Below are 22476 nucleotides of genomic sequence, written 5' to 3'. Positions count from 1 at the left end.
TCTTGAACATAAGGTAAGAGTTGTCATCCTTATTATGTCCAGAGGTGTTCCTCGGTTTCAGAGTTCAACTGATCAAATAAACAGATAATCATAGCCTATGATTCATCCGAGCACGGCCATGCATTTCACAGTTTCTAGCTCTCCGAGTGGCCTTGTACAACTTTTAAGCATCTCTTCCCGATTTATGGGAGGACAATCCCAATCTTGCGATCTTGAGATTAGACTTCGTTTGATAGGTGATTACCTGAGCGTTGCCTTTATAGCCTCCTTTTACGGTGCGACGGTTGGTCAACGTCAAAGCAACCAGTTCTCAAACAAGTAATCTCAAATCACTCAGGTATTGAGGATTTAGTGTCTAATAATTTAATGAAATTTACTTATGACAGACTTTCATCTCTTACAGTAAAGTTTCATAGGTCTTGTCCGATACTAGTCTTCCCAAAGTAAGTATCTATGCAAATGATTATGACATTGCCATGTCCACATAGTTCAAGAAACAGAACTACTAGTCATCTTGCATTCTAATCGTCTAACGTTTTCTATGCGTCCAATTTTATAGAAAACTCCGATTAGGGACCATTTTCAACCTTTGACATTCAAGTTCACTTGATAGACATTTCTTAGTCACAGGACTGGTCCTGACAGTCTATCTTGAATATATCGTCAAGTTGAAGGGACTCATCATTTAATAAACCACAAATTAAATGGAAAAATGAATTCCTTTCATTTATTGTGAATGATTAACCAATAATGTTTTACAAAGATTTAAACTCTAAAACTTTAAAACATTAAACAGAGACATCAAAGCCATTCTCCAATATGCTTGATTCCCATAGCTGCAGTGTGCGAGTTGTGCTTCGCTTGCGGCAGAGGTTTAGTTAATGGATCTGATATGTTGTCATCAGTTCCAATTTTGCTTATCTCGACTTCTTTTCTTTCAACGAACTCTCGTAGAAGGTGAAATCTACGAAGTACATGCTTGACTCTCTGGTGGTGTCTAGGCTCTTTTGCCTGTGCAATAGCTCCGTTATTATCACAATACAGGGCTATTGGTCCTTTAATGGAGGGGACTACACCAAGTTCTCCTATGAACTTCCTTAGCCATATAGCTTCCTTTGCTGCTTCATGTGCAGCAATGTACTCCGCTTCAGTTGTAGAATCCGCAATGGTGCTTTGCTTAGCACTTTTCCAGCTTACTGCTCCTCCGTTGAGGCAGAAGACAAACCTAGACTGTGATCTGAAATCATCTTTGTCGGTTTGGAAACTTGCGTCCGTATAGCCTTTAACAATTAATTCATCATCTCCACCATAGACCAGGAAGTCATCTTTGTGCCTTTTCAGGTACTTCAGAATGTTCTTGGCAGCAGTCCAATGCGCCTCTCCTGGGTCTGACTGGTATCTGCTCGTAGCACAGAGTGCGTACGCAACATCCGGGCGTGTACATATCATAGCATACATTATTGAACCAATCAATGATGCATATGGAATCCCATTCATTCGTCTACGCTCATCAAGTGTTTTTGGGCACTGAGTCTTGCTTAGAGTCATTCCATGAGACATGGGTAGGTAGCCTCGCTTGGAGTCCGCCATCTTGAACCTATCAAGCACCTTATTGATATAAGTGCTTTGACTAAGTGCAATCATCTTTTTAGATCTATCTCTGTAAATCTTGATGCCCAATATGTACTGTGCTTCTCCTAGATCCTTCATCGAAAAACATTTCCCAAGCCAAATCTTGACAGAGTTCAACATAGGAATGTCATTTCCGATAAGCAATATGTCGTCGACATATAATACTAGGAAAGCAATTTTGCTCCCACTGACCTTCTTGTATACACAAGATTCGTCCGCGTTCTTGATGAAACCAAAGTCACTGACTGCTTCATCAAAACGTATATTCCAGCTCCTGGATGCCTGCTTCAATCCGTAGATTGACTTCTTTAGCTTGCATACCTTTTTAGCATTCTTTGGATCCTCAAAACCTTCAGGCTGTGTCATAAACACAGTTTCTGTTAAAACGCCGTTTAAGAAAGCAGTTTTGACATCCATCTGCCATATTTCGTAATCGTAATATGCAGCGATTGCTAACATTATTCGAATAGACTTTAGCATTGCAACTGGTGAAAAGGTTTCATCGTAATCCACACCGTGGACTTGCCTGTAACCTTTTGCAACCAATCTAGCTTTGAAAACTTCAAGTTTCCCATCCTTGTCCTTTTTCAGTTTGAAAACCCATTTGCTTCCAATGGCTTGGTAGCCATCTGGCAAATCGACCAAATCCCATACTTGGTTTTCAGACATGGAGTCTAATTCAGATTGCATGGCTTCTTGCCACTGCTTGGAGCTAGGGCTCGTCATAGCTTGCTTGTAAGTCGCAGGTTCATCACTTTCAAGTAATAGAACGTCATAGCTCTCGTTCGTCAAAATACCTAAGTACCTTTCCGGTTGAGATCTATATCTTTGCGATCTACGCGGGGTAACATTTCTAGATTGACCATGATTCTCACCAGATTCTTCTAAAGATCTCTGAGTTTCATCCTGAATGTCATCTTGAGCATTCTCTAGAGTTTGTTGTTCGACTCGAATTTCTTCGAGGTCTACTTTTCTCCCACTTGTCATTTTGGAAATGTGATCCTTCTCCAAAAAGACACCATCTCGAGCAACAAACACTTTGTTCTCAGATGTATTGTAGAAGTAATACCCCTTTGTTTCCTTTGGATAGCCCACAAGGATACATTTGTCAGATTTTGGATGAAGTTTGTCTGAAATTAATCGTTTGACGTAAACTTCACATCCCCAAATCTTAAGAAAAGACATATTTGGAGGCTTTCCAAACCATAATTCGTATGGAGTCTTTTCGACAGCTTTAGACGGAGCTCTATTTATAGTGAGTGCAGCTGTATTTAGTGCATGTCCCCAAAATTCTAATGGAAGTTCGGCCTGACCCATCATTGACCTGACCATGTCTAGCAAGGTTCTGTTCCTCCGTTCTGACACACCGTTCCATTGTGGTGTTCCAGGAGGAGTCAATTCTGATAGAATTCCACATTCTTTCAGATGGTCATCAAATTCATAGCTCAGATATTCACCGCCTCTATCAGACCGCAGTGCCTTAATCTTCTTGCCTAATTGATTCTCTACTTCACTCTGAAATTCCTTGAATTTGTCAAAGGATTCAGACTTATGCTTCATTAGGTAGACATAACCATACCTACTGAAGTCATCAGTGAAAGTTGATAAAGTAGCTGAAACCACCTCTAGCATTTGTACTCATTGGTCCACATACATCTGTATGGATTAAACCCAATAGTTCATTTGCTCTTTCTCCAACTTTGGAGAAAGGTTGCTTTGTCATTTTGCCAAGTAAACATGATTCGCATTTACCATAATCCTCTAAGTCAAATGGTTCTAGAATTCCTTCCCTTTGAAGTCTTTCTAAGCGTTTCAAGTTTATATGGCCTAATCGACAATGCCACAGATAGGTGAGATCTGAATCATCCTTTTTGGCCTTTTTGGTATTTATGTTATATACTTGTTTGTCGTGATCTAATAAATAAAGTCCATTGACTAATCTAGCAGATCCATAAAACATCTCTTTAAAATAAAACGAACAACTATTGTCTTTTATTATAAAGGAAAATCCCTTAGCATCTAAGCAAGAAACTGAAATGATGTTTTTAGTAAGACTTGGAACATGGAAACATTCTTCCAGTTCCAAAACTAGCCCAGAGGGCAACGACAAATAGTAAGTTCCTACAGCTAATGCAGCAATCCGTGCTCCATTTCCCACTCGTAGGTCGACTTCACCCTTGCTTAACTTTCTACTTCTTCTTAGTCCCTGTGGATTGGAACATAAGTGTGAGCCACAACCTGTATCTAATACCCAAGAAGTTGAATTAGCAAGTATACAGTCTATAACGAAAATACCTGAAGATGGAACGACTGTTCCGTTCTTCTGATCTTCCTTTAGCTTCAAGCAATCTCTCTTCCAATGCCCCTTCTTCTTGCAGTAGAAGCATTCGGATTCAGAAGTGGGTTGACTGACCTTCCTCTTTGCAGATTTGGCGCCAGTTTGCTTAGTTGGGCTGGCCTTGTTGCCACCTTTCTTAGCATTCCTCTTCTTTCCAGATTTCTTGAACTTGCCCCCACGCACCATAAGCACATCCTGCTTATCACTTTTGAGCGTCTTTTCAGCGGTCTTCAGCATACCGTGAAGCTCAGTGAGCGTTTTGTCCAGACTATTCATACTGTAGTTCAGTTTGAACTGATCATACCCGCTATGAAGAGAATGGAGGATGGTGTCTATAGCCATTTCCTGAGAAAATTGCTGATCCAGCCGACTCATATTCTCAATGAGTCCAATCATTTTGAGAACATGTGGACTTACGGGCTCGCCTTTCTTAAGCTTGGTCTCAAGAATTTGCCTATGAGTCTCGAATCTTTCGACTCGAGCCAGATCTTGGAACATGTTCTTCAACTCACTGATGATTGTGAAAGCATCTGAGTTGATGAACGTTTTCTGCAGATCCGCACTCATGGTGGCGAGCATTAGACATTTCACATCCTTGTTGGCATCAATCCAACGATTGAGGGCAGCCTGAGTGACCCCGTCGCCAGGAGCTTCGGGCATCGCCTCATCTAGGACATACTCCTTTTCTTCCTGCATAAGAACTATTTGCAAGTTCCTTTGCCAGTCAAGGAAGTTTTTCCCGTTCAACTTCTCCTTTTCGAGAATTGATCGAATGTTGAATGAATTGTTGTTTGCCATATTAAAAACTACAATTGAAAAGAATAAACAAATAAATAACCATTCACAGTTTCTCTTAATAAACTTAAATTCTAGCATACATGCATAATTCAATGTTTATTAAGCATTTTATTCAAGTTATGTGTTCCGGCAGGTGCGAATAAAATGATTCCAAGATCCTAAAATCATTGAAGAACTAAGCACAGTTTGTCGACTTAATCCTAGAACATCTTAGGTAAGCAAAAGCCTTTTGCTAATAGTCTAGAAACTATTCTTGGTTGATAGGTACGTCTAAGAACTTATTAGGTAAACCTATCGAATTTGCCACGACATAAAAGGACTCCTTACTTATATCGTTGAGTTTCACCAAAACTAACATGTACTCACAATTATTTGTGTACCTTGCCCCTTTAGGACCAATAAGTAACACCTCGCTGAGCGAAAACTATTACTAGATTGATGTAAAGGATATCCAAGCAAGTGTATATTTTGGCATGGCACCTTTTAACTCAATTTTTAAGTTTGGAACTTAAGGCTCTTACTATGTTGGTTAGATTTTAAGTGAACTAAAATCCTTAATCATGCAACATAATCAAGCTTTTGATCTCATGCATTTTAAGACATATTTAAAGCAATAAATAACTTAAAACATGCATAAGATATTTGTGATCTAGTATGGCCCGACTTCATCTTGAAGCTTTGACTTCAAAGTCCGTCTTGAAAATCTCCGTGGGAGGCACCATTTTCTTCAAATAGGATAAGCTATAACTAATTACAACTATTTGATGGTTCGCAGACCATATTTGAATTGAAAAATAACTTTGGTACTTTAGACCAATTACATTCAAATTAATGGTACGCAGACCATATTTTCTATCCTATTTGGGCCATACTAGTCACTTCATAACCTGCAAAACAGTACATATACAATATATACCATTCACCCATTCATTATCATGAATGGCCCATATAGCTGGTTAGTAAAACACATTATGCATCACGTAAACATTTGCAGCAATTAATCAAGGGCACCAATAATCTACCAATTATTCAGTCCTTATTAATTCTAATCAAGTTGTTTTAACCTTAAGGATTTGTAGACCTAATCAAGAGTTTATGACTAAAAGCGCTCCCACTTAAACCAATAAATTCATATGCTTTACTAATTTTAAACATAAAAATGTATTTCTAGTCTAACCGGAAACATACAAATTTAATTAAAATTTAAAGCTTATATAAATTTATAATTGAATCCAAAAAAAAATTTAATTTAATTTCAGTCGTATTTAAATTAATTCATGATTTTAATTTTAGTAAAATAATTAGAATAAATAAAATTTATTATAATTACAATATTCAAAATTAAAATCCAAGAAAATAATTTAAATTATTAATTTTAAAATTAATTAAAATTACGTAAACTGAAAATTTCAAATTAAAATTTCAAAACGATCTAATCGCAACGCAAACACCCTACGCGTTGCACGCCCATGGACCGTACGCACACAGCCATTGCTGGCCATGTGCGCGCAGCCCATGCGCTCGTCGCATAGCTGCTGCTTCCCTATCGCAAGCCTCCGCACACATCGTGCTCGCTGCGCGCGCCAGCGCTCATCGCACGCGAGCTATCGCTCGCAGTGCGCGCGCGTGACATCGCTCGCTGGGCGCGCGACATCGCTCGCTGGGCGCGCGAGCCATCGCTCGCTGGGCGCGCGACATCGCTCGCTGTGCGCGCGAGCCATCGCTCGCTGGCGCGAGCCATCGCTCGCTGGCGCGCGACATCGCTCGCTGGGCGCGCGACATCGCGCGCTGTGCGCGCGAGTGATGCTGGGCGCAGCGCTCGTGGCACGCGAGCTTGCGCTCGCTGCGCGCGAGGCTGCGCGCTCTTGTGCGAGGCAGCGCGCGTTGTGGCGCAGCTCGCTTGCTGCCCACACGCCACTGCCTTGGCTCGCTCTTCGCCCATGCCCATTCGTTCATTGCTCGTGGCACACGACACAAGGCAGGGCTGCTGCCTTGTGCTCGTGCACTACGCCCTTGCTCATTGCATTCGTGCCGCACGGGCGACGAGCTCCCTTGCTCGTCGTCGCATGCCCGCATTATACAACACCCCTTAAGGGTAACACGAAGCGTCCATTGCTTCGTGCGTGCAAGTTATATGAACGAATCGCATAAAAATTTAAAATTTATATTTAAAATTAATGACAAATTAATAAATATTATTAATTTCATAATTTTAGGGCGAAAAATCGAAAATTTATTATCCAATTGATTTCCGATTGTTATGGATTCAAGTCTAGGTCATAAAAATTTAAAATTTATCGTAAATTTACAATTTTTATGGTGGTTTTTAATCATAGGTTTCTAATTAAATTACAATTAATTATGAAAATCAAATTAATTCTAAATTATTCTAATTTTCAACAAATTAATCATAATTACAAATTAGATTGCATAATTAACAAGACTAGGCATTCAAACTTGTTAAATATATGCAGTAGGTCAATCAAAAATTCAAGATTTATCAACAAGAATCGCAAATATTTAATTTAACATCTTAAATTTACGAAATTTTGCATTCGAAAAACTAAAACCTTCGAAAAGTCATAGTTAGGCTTCGAATTTGAGAATTCTGGGTTCGGCAGAAAAATATTATTTTTGTCAAAATTTTAGAATGCCTTTTACATGCGGAATTGACACAAAAATCACTCAATTCGGATGAGTAACGAAGAAACTGCCGAAAAACTGCGTACGTATAATTAAATAAACGCAATTTGCAATTAATTAACAATTACGAAAATTAATCACCCCTTTTAATTCTTGCAAATTTGTAATATTTAACCATGTTCATGCAATTTAGATTATGAAAATAATAAGGGGCTCGTGATACCACTGTTAGGTTATGATACATATGACATTACATAGATCATGCGGAAACAACCATTAACCCAGGACAACATATTATTTACACATAATCATATAGCATAATTTAGATGCATACTCTTTGTTGCGTGCCCTCCCTAGCTACGCCCGAACCGAACAAGAACAAGTCTTTAGGACTCCAAGTGTCGTCCCTCCGTAGATAGTCCACAGCACGTCCGGATCCGCCTTAAGATTGACCAACTAGAATCGCCCTTAAGGTACTAGAAAATTTCGGCACTTTATGAGCAAGATGTGTGTTTTAATTTTCTCTCAAAAAACTCACTTTTGAATACTTTGAAACTTGTGTATAAATTATGACCCCTAGGCCTTTATTTATAGAGTTATGGAAAAAGGAATCGTAATCCTAGTAGGATACGAATTAATTGAAATTAGAATCCTACATGAATTCTATTTAATTAATTTATCCAATTAGGAATAGAAATTTAATCATACACTGACTCTTGTAGATTCAGGAATCACGCATGAGCACAAACTCACACACACACGGCAGCCACAAGGGCTGCCCATGCGCGTGCGAGCAGCAGCCCACGCAGCGCGGCCCACGCATCCGTGGCCCTTGGCGCGCGCTGGGCCTGCCTTGCGGTAGGCCTGGGCGCTGCCTTGGCTGGGCTTGTGGCGCGCATGCTTGCTGGGCGATGGCCCCGGCTTCGTGCTGGGCCTTCGTCCGGCAAGCCTCGTCCGATGCTAATTCGTACGATACGCTTCCGATTAAATTTCCAGTTCCGGAATTTATTTCCGATACGAACAATATTTAATATTTCCGATTCCGGAATTAATTTCCGTTTCGAACAAATATTTAATATTTCCGTTTCCGGAATTATTTTCCGATTCCGGTAATATTTCCGATTCTGACAATATTTCCGTTTCCGGCAATATTTCCGATTCTGGTAATATTTCCATTTCCAATAATATTTTCCGATACGTACCATGTTTCCGTTTCCGGCAACATCTACGACTTGGATAATATTCATATTTCCGATACGATCCATATTTCCGTTTCCGGCAATATCATCGTTTCCGGAGTATTCATTTCTTGCCTGTGACGATCTTAGCTCCCACTGAAACCAAGATCCGTCGGTTCCGAATATTCATAGATGGAGTATTTAATGCCATTAAATACTTGATCCGTTTACGTACTATTTGTGTGACCCTACGGGTTCAGTCAAGAGTAAGCTGTGGATTAATATCATTAATTCCACTTGAACTGAAGCGGCCTCTAGCTAGGCATTCAGCTCACTTGATCTCACTGAATTATTAACTTGTTAATTAATACTGAACCGCATTTATTAGACTTAACATAGAATGCATACTTGGACCAAGGGCATTATTTCCTTCAGGTTTTTATCCCACAGGGTTTTCCTAGTAAGGTTTTAACGAGGCATAATCTTCAATAATGGACATCCAATGGGGAGTGTTATGAAATATTGTGTGGATGCCCATTATACCCCTAGTATATTTCCGAAATATTCTAGATCTTAAGGTTTATTGTTCTCCAAGCGAATCCTATTCTATTGTATGTATATATGCCCCATTGTTAATAGAATAAGATACACAGTTATTCTCTTCCAGTTTCTCCTCTCTTTCTCCAACGCTCAGATTGTGCAGGGGTGTGCATGGTGCTCTTGGTGCACCTGTCCCAAAACGCACATAAATAACAATAAAATGCAACAAAAATAAAAACCGCAAAAAAAAGAACATTAACAAAAGAACATTAACAAAAAGAACATTAACAAAAAGAACACTAACAAAAAGAACACTACTATTGACAAATCAGACAAAAGGTACAAATATAAAAAGCAGTTATATTTTTTCTTGTTCTTTTAAGTTCTGGAAATGTTCTTTTCCAACCAATTTACAGTATGTTCTAATTAAAAAATAAAACGACGAACCTTTGATGAACTTTAAAACCAGATTTATAATTTTTCTTGTTCTTTTAAGTTCTGGAAATGTTCTTTTCCAACCAATTTATGTTCTAATTAAAAAATAAAACGACGAACCTTTGATGAACTTTAAAACCAGATCTATATTTTTTCTTGTTCTTTTAAGTTCTGAAAATGTTCTTTTTCAACCAATTTATGTTCTAATTCCGTTATTTTATTTATCAAAAGATATCTGAAAACAACACTATAAATATGTAAAAAGAACAATTGCTGATTCTAAAAAAGAACACACTGATTTGATGCCACGGAAATAGAAAGTTATAAGAAAAGAACATTAAAATTTAAAAAGAACATAGAATTAAGAACGAGAAAATTTACCTTAATCACCCGATGCACCTTCATCAACAGCATAAACCTCTTTGAATGAATAAAAAAATACAAAAAATAGCGAAATTGAAATAGTATTTCGCTTAATAAACTAGTTTTTTGTAAACGTAATTCAATTAAAATCACATTTCAGAGAAAGAAGGAGGAGAAAATTTGTTTTGAACTTTCTCTCTCATAAAATCTCTCTTTTGTTGGGAGAAACTAAAAGCTCTCCTCTTTCTCTCTCAAGAATGTGTTTCTAAAATGAGAAGTTATGAATCCAATAGGAGAAATATTATATATATAGAAAATGAAAAATAAAAAAAATAAAAAAAAAGAGGGGGAAGGAGAAGAAATACAAGCCATGTTCATGATAAGAACGGTGCACTTGTTTTTTTTTTTTTTGGGTTTTGTTGTTCTGTTCTTTTATGTTTATTAGATATAAATCTTAATGTTCTTTTATGTTTGTTCTTTTTTCAAAAAGTACAGTATTGAAGAGCAAAGGAAGCTTTTACTTGACCAGCAACAAATGATGTTAAATCTTCAAAAACAGCTGAAAGAACAAGAAGAGAGGCTGAATAAACAGAGCAATTCCTCAAAAGAACAAAAAGAGGATGAACCTAAAAGAACATTATAAATAAAGAAAAAGAACATTATAAATACAGAAAAGAACATATCATGTAGAACACTTATTTTAACCATGTAAAACAACATTACCAATAAAAAAACGAACAACAATAGAGCATAAAAGAACATAATAAAGTAAAGAAAAAGAACATTAAAAATAGCAGAAAAGAACATATCATGTAGAACACTTATTTTAACCATGTGAAAAAAGAACAACAAAAAAGATAAAAGAACAACAAAAATGGTAAAAGAACAATTTGATCTGAAGTGTGTAATATCAAAAGAACAACAAGTTAAAGCAAAAAAGAACAAAGAACAACAAGCTAAAGCAAAAAAGAACAACAAACTAAAGCAAAAAAGAACAACATGTTCAATAATTATTTTCTGTATTATTACAATCTCTTAATACATATATGAGAACCAATATATAAAAGAACAAAAGATAGACTAAAAGAACATATAAAATCGAAAAAAGAACAGAAATCAAAATCATCATAAATATATAATCAAGATACATTAATCATCAAAATTATCAAAATATAGAATCAAAATACATTAATCAAGGTTATTGAGAAATGCAGAAATCGAAATGATCAAAAAAATCAAAATAAATTGAAATGATGAAAATAATGAACATGGAAATCAAAATCATCATAAATAAGTAATTCGTTTTAAAAAATTGAAAAATTACCTTCACAAATCGGATTATCAGCAGAGGAATTCAAATTTGAAGAAGAAGAATCAATAGAATTTGATATTGAAGTAGAAAAGTCAACCAATATCTGGGAATTTTCCATTACTTTCTCTCTCCTCTTCACAGTTTCTCTCTCCTTTCCATAGTTTTTCTCTCTCCTCTTCACAAATTCTGATTCGAAAATTATAAAAAAGAAGGTATATATACCAGAAAAATGGAGTGAAAAACAAAAGAACGAAAAAAAAAGGGACAGAGCAGTCATTGTTCTTTTTTTTAACAAAAGAACAACGTTTGTTCTTTTTTTATCAAAAAAACGTTTGTTCTTTTCTTCTCCGAATTCAACAAGATATCCGCGTTTTATATTTATTGCATGTCGTTTGAACACCAGTGCACCAAGAGCACTGTGCACACCCCTGCACCATCATATTTGCGCTCTTTCTCTGTATTTATAACAATTTTTTTTTATTGTACAAATCCTTGTAAATAAGAATTTATGAATCCGGTCTACGTTACTGTCATCGGGAAAATATGGTCCTAGAGGTCTGGACTTAACTAGCAAAAAAATCTAATAGGCATGGCCTGCCAATTCCAATTAAACGGGCCTGGGCTACAACATAAATTTTTCTTCATTTTCTTGAGTTTCTGAGATGTTTCTTCCTCAATTTTAATCCTCCATTAAAAGCTGCTTAAACTTCTCAGTGTTCAACTCACATCTCCGTCACGGCGTCACCCGTACAGGGAAAAAGTGTCAGCAAATCTTTGGTAACCGGAAGATTCAGATAATCACTTTGTAAGTTTTTCTGTCTTTTTTTCTCCCCTCTGTAATAGTAAAATAAGCATTCAATCTAAAATTGATACTTTTTTTAAGTTGAAGCGGTTTACTTGGGTTTTAATCTGTAGAAAATTCGAATTAAGTCGCATGTTAAATTGGAATTGATTTTCAATTTGGTGTTTTTTTTTCTGTAGTTAATGCAAGCCAATTTCTTTTCTTGTTCATATTTGTTGGATTTTCACCTTCCTTAGCTGACTGGGAATTTTGTTCAAAACAACCCAGTAATTTGACATAAATGGTAAAGAAATTAACCTTAGTTTTTATTTGGGTCTTGAAATTTGAAGCATGAACATCATTTTGTCCCTGAATTTTTTCAAGTTGTTGAGGCAATTGCACTTTGCTCAGTTTATATCTGCGGTTGCTTGCACCTTCATTAGTTCATTACTAGTTGTTGGTACTACCACTTGATTTCCTTACCTCGCCAATCGAGGTGATTGCTAAGCAATTTCTCCTAGTTTTGTTGTAAATTTGCAATTCTGGCGATGCTTGGAATGAGGAAATTCAATAAATGGGCAAATTATTACGGAGTATGTTTAGGACAGTTGGGCAGGGTAATATTTCATTCCCAAATAGGGTTATTAGGTTTCTCTGCCATGTCTTAGCAACCACCACTTCCACCTGCATCCACCTGACGCCCCCTTTATTCTATACCCGTAATTGATTCCGGCTACTTTGATGAAGGAGGAGAAAGTAAGAATTACTCCCTCCATCCTGAGGTGACTTATAGGATGTCAGAAAAGGTGTCACGTATCCTATTTAGTAATGGTTTGTGATTGATACCTTTACTAAGATTGAGTAACGGGGAGTTTATGAGAACGGCTCAACTATTATAGTTTTTGAGTAAATTTGTATACATTATTATGAGGAGTTGAGACGATGTGATTTTATCGGAAGAAGATAATATAACTTTGAAGTTGATGAAAACATGTGAACCTAGAAACACATTATTGTAGGCTCGTAGCTTACTATCATGAGGTTGCACAGGCCTTCTTACTTAGAATGTGGTATTTGTGAATGCAGGTGAATTGCAGCATTAGCTTGGTGCAAATATATTATTTCGGCATTTGTATTTTAATTCAGACGGTCACCCAAACAGATTCTCTTACTAAGTTTAGGAGTTAAAAGGATATATACTACATGGACAACTTTCACGGAATTCCTCCCCCGCCTGGTGTACAGTCCTCACCAAATTTTGTTTCTTCAACTTCATCTCTACCATCATCGCAGCACATTAGCAATGTTCCTAGGCCTCATGACCCGTTCTTTCAACATCATACGAACCATCCGTTTACTGTACCTCCTTATACATATCAACCTCCACATGGCCAAGCCTTTCAGCCACATGTTGGTCCACCACCTCAATTTAATGTCCCTCCATATGCTCAATTCCCTGCCCAAATGCCTAATAACTATCAGTATGGTAATGGGTTACCCCACCCAATGCCAGCCTATCAACCTCCACAACAAACAATCCCTAGTAACTTAAATGTAGCACCACACAGCATGATTCAGCTACCTCAACCAGGAACAAGAAATGTTGTTGGTCCTGGTGTTGGTGCTGGTGCTAGTGCTAGTGCTACTGGACCATTGCCTTTGAATGTTGGAAGTTTTGAGAATGTCACACAGGGAGCTCCAGCCACTGAGCATAAACAGAAGGTGCTGAATGATAGAACCAACTGTGTTCAATCTGAAGCAGTGATTTCGGATCCATCTAATGTCCGTCCAAATGGCTTATCAAATTCACAAATTGAAGCTGTGCAAGGGACTCCTTTAGTGGACAGTGGGCAGAAATCTGTTGAAACAGATAAAATTTCTTCTGGAGAAGACCAAGGGCCATATCACCAAGCTACTTCGCATTATCCTCAAAGACGAGATGATGATATTGAGACTGTTGCTCAAGCTGCTGTGTTACGTGAGCAAGTATGCTTGTTGCAGATCTGCCTTTGTGTTTTCTTTTAAGCTTTTACAGTGCTGTATGAAATGTGATTAATTTTTTCTTTTTCATTAACTTATTAGGAAATTGCCACCCAAAGGATTTTTCAAAGTCAGAGGTTTGCCTATATTCTTTTCAGTTCTTCTGTACCATAAACAACTGCAGAATGTACGGCTAAAAGATGGCTCTCACATATTTTAGCTTTGTTACTTCAGACAGGCCAGAGGAACTAGCACGCTGCCTGAGGATAAGAAAGACTTCTTATCAGAACAGTGTGATCCAAGTGCTATAAAGGTCTCTCAAATCTGTTTGTTATTCGTATGGAACACCAGAACCTTTGCTTGCAACGGCAGCTGATTGTTGATGTTCAATTGTCGATCTTTTATTCTTTTAGCAATTAAAGCTTCTATATGTATGTTGATTGTCCATCCTCTTGATATATACAGGAGCATTTACTGAAGCTTACCGCAGAACATCGAGCAGAAGTGGCTGAAAAAAGAGGGAAGCCCCCTGCTTCTGGGAAAGGTTTATTTCTTGCTTCTCCTTACTTAAATCCCTGTTTTAAAAAATTTCCATCAACTTTACAAGCAAGGACTAACGGCCTGTTTGGTAGCTGGTAATAAATGGTGGGAATGAGAATAAATCTAAGTGTTATTTGGCAAGAAAATAACATCATAATATCCATGGTAATGAAATTTTGTCTCAAACTTGGTGTTTTTCTTCATAAATTTGCATTCCCACCTAATACCACTCCCCAAATGGTAATGGATGGTAATGAAAATTTATAAAGAAAAAGAGATAATTTTAAATAAACTAGCATTACCATGGGAATGGATATTGATTTTCCTTACAAATTTACATACAAATTCATTCCCATTGACGCCATTTATGGGCGGCTGCCAAACGGGCCGTAAAATAATGATATAGAAAGCTTTATTTATGACATGGCTGTGTACATTATCAGTCTAATGATACTGTTACATGTCAATACTTCAATTCCCTTTTCTTCATTCCTCATGTTTATCTTCAGTTGTGGAGCATAACATTTTCAAATCATTGTACACATAAAGCTAAAGAGTATTATTACTTTATCTTATGACCCATGTTGTGATCATAATTCTATATCACTAATTCAACAAAAGAATCACGACGATCACAAGTCTGTGAAGGTTCATATATACACAACCTTACCCCTATATAAGGGTTCATAATTCATTTTCCATTTTTGAATTCTTTGTTTCATTTTATTGATTCGAAATGCGGTATCAGTGCATCACCGCCAATCCAAACTAGGATGGAGAAAATTAAAATGTTTACCTCGAGCACTCGAGCCCTATCTTTATTTTTTATGTATGATTGGATGTGCAGTCGAAGAAAGTCTCATCAACCATTGTTGATGCTGACTTGGCTCCTATGCCACTTTAAGCTATGCCCTCCATTCTGTGGAGTTGACCTCATTACTAACTTCGTCCGACGTTCGCCTCTCACCGTCACGCAGGCCACATCCCATCGCAAAAGAATTAGCACGTCTGCAACCAAAGAAGAGATATCACAAAGAAGATCAGATAGCACCTGATCCTATTAGTGTCATGAGAGAAAAGAGACACTTAGTCAAAAGTATTTATAAAAAAATTGATGAATGTTATAATTTCAATTTTTAAATTAAAATATACAGGTCAGTTTGCCCCTTTAGTAGTGTTCTACTATTTCGGAGGAAGGCTACACACGTCTAGACTTTCCTAGACTTTATTTGTCAAGACTTAAATTAGGTGTTCTTGTACTTCTTGTTGCATTTTTATACTCATATTGGTTGATTAAAAGAATGAAAACATGATTTTCTTGCATTAATATTATATTCATTTCAAGTGAGTTGAGTTCTGATTGTAATGAACCTCCTGAATGTTAGATTCCTGCTTGCCTATTCTGAGATTCACCGCCTTCAGAAATCTCAAACACAAACCAAATTCGAAATGGGAAAAGAAGGGGGAGAAAAGGTCAAAGAATATTTACCACAACAAGTAACAATTAAGATTATCTGTGACCAAAATTCTGTTGACTTTAGGCTTATGCTTTTCTGATAATAGTGATTTGGAACTTGTATACAAATTGCTTCACATTTAGTGGTGGTGGTGGTGGTGATATTTTCGTGGAGTTTAGCTTCTCCTCTGAGCCAATATTGGCATGTTTACAAGTCATAGTATTAATGATCCTTTATTTACCTATGTATTGCATGCTTCCTTAATTTGCTTGCTGGTTTGATTGTCAGATAACTTGGAGATAGGTAATGGTTATGGTGTACCAGGTGGAGGTGCTTATTCAAATGCTGTACTGCCAAGTAGGACTGGTTCAAAATCTTGTTATTCCGATGTTTCCGGTCCAGTAAAGTTGTTCATATCATTGATGATCTGTTCTTGATGATTTAGGAACATCAGGTCTTGGTGGAGAAGTAAGCAACAAAAGTGCTAATTTGGCTGGAGAATCACATCAGAAGCATGGGGTAAAAGAATTGCCGGAGTACCTTAAGCAGAAGCTGAGGGCAAGAGGAATTTTGAAAAATGAGCCTGCTAAAGATGATTTTGCTGCAAGTGACTCTGTATGTTTTAGCGCTTGCTGCTGTTAGTAGCCGAGTAGAGTTCAGAGTTGGTTAATGCTGAGCCTTAGAGTAGTGTAATAGGATTTTAGTTCCCTGGAAAAACTAATACTAGGGTCTTTCTTTTCATTAAATAATCATAATTGGTAAAAGTAAGTTTCAATCAGTATAAGTAGCTCCAATCCTTCAAAATTAAATTTAATCTGTAAAAATAAGTTTTAGTTAGTGAAATTTAATTTGATTTCAGCATAAATAAGATGAGTAGAACATGGCCAAAATAGTATTTAGATGAATTTGCATGTGTTTTACTTGTACCCAAAGCAGAGGTTGTGAGCAAGAATTTTTTTTAAAGATGAGGATGATGAAGATGATCTTTGCTGCAACTGATTGTGTATGTTCAGCTAAAAGCATAAATAGGACTTTTGATTGGTTGATTGGTTAATACTAAATAATGTTGTGTAGAAAATCTTGCATTTATTATACCTTAATCAGTGATTGAGAGCAAAAAGAATTTTGAGAGAAGAGCCTTCAGTAGGTGATCTGGCTGCAAATGATTCTGTATGATTGACACTAGCTGAGTATAATTTGTTAATGCTGACACTTAGAGTAGGGTAGAGGGATTTCTTTACTTACAGTGTTATGTAAATAGGCTTGCATATGTTGTATCATGCAACAAGTTGCAATATATGATCTAGGAAGTAACTTTTAATTATGGAATTCTGTGGTTAAATATCTTTTGGTTTTTTCATGCATCCATTGTGGCCTCTAATAAAGTTACTTTCTCTAATTGCTCCATTAACTGTGAGTTCCAGAAGCTAAAAGCACAATCAACTCAATTGGCAGATAATATCAACCTGCTTCCTGGATGGGTGAGTTGTGATTGCTACTTCTGTTGCATTTCTTATCTGTCACTGAAGCAGAAAATATGAGTAGTTCATATCCCTTTTGATTCTACTGCAATTAATGTTCCACAAGTATTGTATGGATATCTTATTATTTTGTGTTGCTTGTGAGTTTGGAGTTGTGTCTATCTCTGCTTTGCATTTGGATGAAGTTCTGAGACATGTTTGGTGTCATAAACATCTACGTACAGATGGAAGCAAAGGACCCTGAAAGCGGTGCTTCATTTTATTACAATCAGAGTACTGGAAAGAGTCAGTGGGAAAGACCAGTTGAAACAAATATGAGTTCTCAAAGCCCTTCAACTTCATCTTTGTCTGAAGAATGGGAAGAAGCACTTGATGAAACATCTGGTATGTGATGACTGTATTTATGATCCTATCATGTTGATCAGATGCAGGCTTGAAAGAGAAATTTGTCTCGTAAGAGTTAAGACAGTATTTTTAAGCATAGGGATATGCTTGTCAAAAAGTTTACAATTGTTGGATGTGACTAACTGGATAATCTACCAACTAAATGCCTCTTCTATTTGAGTCTTTGACATTAGACAAATGTATATTGGGTGCTTATCCCCAACGTTACTTTGACTTTTCATTTCACCTCAAGTAATTGTGTTGGATGCCCTACATTTGGACATGTGTATGAGCTATGCTTAACACTTGGACACTTCATTTTGGACCAAAATCATGCAAAATTTTCATAAGATGGTCATGCCAGCATCTGGACACACAGCTGTGTCTGATATAGTGATACCTTTAGTCAAGTAGTTATAACATAGCTTAGTCTTATCCTAATATCACCGATGTGGGATGCTTATGCATATTTCAGGAAAATTAGTTGTTAATTCACTACAGTTTGAGCGAATGATTGTTGATATGCAATGTCCTGCGATGTGTACCTTTTAGTTGATGACAAATTTACTCATAAACCGTAGTACATTACCAAAAAGTAGGCTCGCTGAAAAAGAATTATGGTCCAAATATTAGAATTTGCTATAATTGCCTTCTTGATGGCTCTCTTGTTTAGTTCCCTCTCCGCTCTCCCTCTCTCTGGTTCTGGAGGGAGCATTTGAAATATTCATGTCTTTTGCTCCATTAAATTCCCTAGAATTCTGTATAATTGAGATTATAGTGCACCGAAGCTCGATGCTAACCTTCACTATGACTGGATATTGGACTGCATATACTTTCTGTGCAGGTCAAAAGTACTACTATAATAAGAAAACCCAAGTTTCACAATGGGAAAATCCTCATGCGGAGCAGAAGATTGCTCCAGTGCATGCCTCGGGTGGTACTTCAAGAAATGTCAAAGACGATATTTGGATGGAGCAGCCTTCTATGCTAGAGAAATGCTTGAATTGTGGTGGTTGGGGAGTAGGACTTGTACAGGCCTGGGGTTACTGTAACCACTGCACAAGGTATGTTATTCACCTCTGTGAGCAATGGTCTTGTCTAGATTGATAGTTGCCTCGTTTTATCAAGCATATGCTTATTCCTGGTAAACAAGTATGACATTGATATTCACTACCATGCTGTAGTTGTATGACTCAGATCAAAATTGTAAGAATGTAATATGTACTGTTTGAACCCAGGACTCTGAACCTTCGTCAAAGCCAAAATTTTGGGCACAGTGGAAGCAAGCAGCAGAGTAAGAATGACATGAATGGAGGGCAAGATTCAGACAATAGATCTTCCAATCAAAGGTATGTAGTGTCTTTTTTTAAATTCAGTGATATTTATGACTCTATGTTCTTGGTAAATACTCCTGATAGTTATCCTAAAAGCATTTTTCCTTTGTTTGGTTTGGTTACTTTTAGTACTTTAGTCTATATAACCCAGAGCAGCTGATCTTCCATTAAAGAAGATACTCGAGCTTCTTGTAATTTATCCTTGAGAAGTCCTGTAGCTTCGTTGGCAAGTGAATTCTATCTCCTAAGACAGTTCATTACTGCTGGAGAATGTTTGATGCACCCCTTTTTTGCCATTTTATATGCATAAAAGTGCTTTTAAATGCTTTTTTCCTTTAGGACCTTTGAATGTTATTGCAGATAGACATTTACTTCTTTACTGTCCAAAAAAGTTTCCACTTCTCAATAAATTTTAGAAACAGGCTTGAGGGCTTGAAACATGGTGTGTTTGAAATAAGATAAATGCTAATTCTAGGGCATCCTTTTGTTTTGGGGTGAAGGAGCAGAAGTATTCTCAAGGATTCTTTCAGTCCCCGTTATTTCTATACTACTACCTTGTCCTTGTTAAACTTCTATTACTATGTAGAATGTAAAACTCATTTTGTACAACAGTGTCATTAAAGAGGTTACTGTGTCAATTCTTGTGACACCTCTCAACTGAAGTTGGATTATTAAGGCTGCATATTTTTATGCCATTTTCCAAGGCCCAATTTACTTGAAGTCTCATTCACTAGCTTCTCTTCATAAAAATATTTTCTATTCAAATTTGATATTAGTGGCACTTTGGCGTATTAGTTTTTGGGCTTACAAGAAGCACTTGTTTTAATTGTTAGGAGTAATTACTAATTACTGCATATGAGGGTTGGGGCTTCTGACTTCTCTTTTCCTTCATGCTTATTTATTTTGCTTGTAAGAAATGAATGATCTAATTCACACTTTGTAGTTTCCTGGAAGGATTTTGGGTGGGGAACTCTTTATATTTGAGTAATGTTAGTATCTTTGTTACAGATCCGGTTCACGACCTCCAATCAATAAAGGAGGCGGAAGATACAATAAGAAACGGTCTTACGGTGAGGATGATGAGTTGGATCCTATGGATCCGAGCTCTTATTCTGATGCTCCACGTGGCGGCTGGTACGTTTACTACTATTACCTAGATGTATTTTTTTTCCTTTTATCTGCTTGCGGTGTGAGGTGAGCAATGAGGGAGAAACAGGCATTTTGGCATTCTTTCATTTATTTTCCACTTCAATGGACCATGAATATGATTAAAGATGCCAATTATCAAAAACAAGAAATGCAAGAGTGATTTGGTATGCTTATGCACGACTCTCGGGAAGTAATACTTCTTCTCATGTTGAATAAAGAAATTGGTTTACTCCCTCCGTCCCGGAATACTTGACCTGTTTTCCTTATCGGCCGTCCCTTAATACTTGACTTGTTTCTATAAATGGAAATATTCTAACAATATTATATTATTTCTCACTCCACCCCTATTAACCCACCTACCCCCTACTCCATACAAAAAATAATTAAAAATTCAATCCCTACTCTCCCCAACCCCACCTCTTAACCCACCTCCCACTAACTACATTAAAATAATACCCCACTATCAACTACTACCTATTAAATTAAATAAGTCAATTCAAGTCCCTTAAACTCTGTGCCGGTCAAACCGGGTCGAGTATTCCGGGACGGAGGGAGTAGTAATTGTTTGTTGCATGTTTACAGGGTTGTAGGCCTTAAGGGAGTGCAGCCAAGGGCAGCAGATACTACAGCAACGGTATGGTTACCTTTTCTCTTGTCTCTGGGTTGAATTCCTATTTTGTTCAAAATGGTGTGATTTTATTCTCATGTGTACTTTGGTCCTTAAGTTTTCTGCTAAAATATAATCTGGTGGTATATAATCTCATAAATATGTGATTACTGCTTATCAAATATCGGAGCATCAAATATTGGGAATGAACTCAAAAGCACCCTTTAAAGTTAGAATTATTTTGGTTATATCTTGAAATGTGTAGTGTACTTGGCTGAGTGAACTTGTTAAGCTCTGTCCATAAGCGATTTCTATAAAATGGACTCGTAGGTTAGGTATGTTTTCTAGAAAGTGTATAGACTTTGGACAGAGCCACAGTGCCCAAAGAAAATATTACATGATTCGGCTTTTATCATTGGGATGAGAAAATGGAAATGCGTAAAAGAGAGATGATGGTAGGAAATCTGCTCTATATAGATCTTCGTAATTAGTGTATTACCGTATGAAGGGTGAGGAGATTTGTCTTGAGCTGGAAAAATATGTAAGAACTGCATATTATTTTACCAAAACTGCCATCACTGCTCTATGTGTGGGGGGGGGGGGGGGGTCTCATTTGATTAATGGCTACTCTTTTAAGGTTTTTTTAGCGCAGTTCGCGAAAGAAACCCAGAATGATGTCATAGATACTTCCTTGGCTATGTCGAATGGAAAACTACATTTTGCCCAACAAAATGGTTATGGATGTGCTTATCTTGATTTTGTCTTGGTTTTTGCTGCACGTCTTTCCCACCCCCTTTCGTCCTGGTTTGTTTGAAGAGTTCATTAGTGTAGTGTTGTGGTATTAAGATTAAGAATACGGGAAAACTTCAGATAAGAAGCAAAGAGGAATATATATTTCAATATGGGGACAATGAACATCTTTCTGCAACCTTTTGAACTTTAAATCAATAACGTTGATCAAAAGTCGCTACGTACTTGAATTGGAGCACTGATAACTGATAACTCAGATGCATTTACTAATCATCATTCATCTGAAGTGTTGAGATTGTAGGATTCTAATTCACAGGTTTTTTGTATGTTTTCAGGGCCCTCTGTTTCAGCAGCGTCCATACCCTTCTCCGGGAGCTGTGTTGCGAAAGAATGCCGAAGTTGCATCATCAAAGAAGAAACCAGGTTCCAATTACACAGCTATCTCTAAGAGAGGCGATGGAAGTGATGGACTCGGTGATGCTGACTAAATGTTAAGTGGATTTTGGCACCAGATTAGTGTAAACTGGTTCTTCCCCTACTGGGTTTTGTCCAAGAAAAATAGAGGCAGAATTTAGTGCCGTATCATTTTGTAACATTTTGTGTTTTTAATTTCAAATCATTAATGTCTACGTATACACTATACTCCGATATGTTTAAAAGGGAATAGTATATATCAATAACGTTTATTTATGAATAGTGCATATAACATGATATTTTTTGTAATTAAATCACTAGGAAAACTTAATAAGAAAATGGAATTCAAAAAGTGAATTA

The 22476-nt window shown here is 37.1% G+C and overlaps 1 protein-coding gene across 1 annotated transcript; it reads left to right on the top strand.

The window, feature by feature from the left end:
- The first annotated feature begins 11835 nt into the window (after positions 1-11835).
- LOC110804226 (uncharacterized) lies at positions 11836-22392 on the top strand. Its single transcript, XM_022009785.2, has 14 exons — positions 11836-12044; positions 13107-14006; positions 14103-14137; positions 14235-14313; positions 14466-14544; positions 16286-16354; positions 16443-16612; positions 17422-17478; positions 17703-17862; positions 18707-18926; positions 19101-19211; positions 20205-20330; positions 20928-20979; positions 22038-22392. Exons 2-14 carry the CDS (start codon positions 13224-13226, stop codon positions 22188-22190), a joined length of 2094 nt encoding a protein of 697 aa, XP_021865477.2. The 5' UTR covers positions 11836-12044; positions 13107-13223; the 3' UTR covers positions 22191-22392.
- Positions 22393-22476: the final 84 nt, after the last annotated feature.

Source organism: Spinacia oleracea, chromosome 1 (genome assembly GCF_020520425.1).
Source record: "Spinacia oleracea cultivar Varoflay chromosome 1, BTI_SOV_V1, whole genome shotgun sequence".
NCBI classification, from domain to species: Eukaryota; Viridiplantae; Streptophyta; class Magnoliopsida; order Caryophyllales; family Amaranthaceae; genus Spinacia; species Spinacia oleracea.
This window is presented reverse-complemented; position numbering and strand designations above follow the sequence as displayed.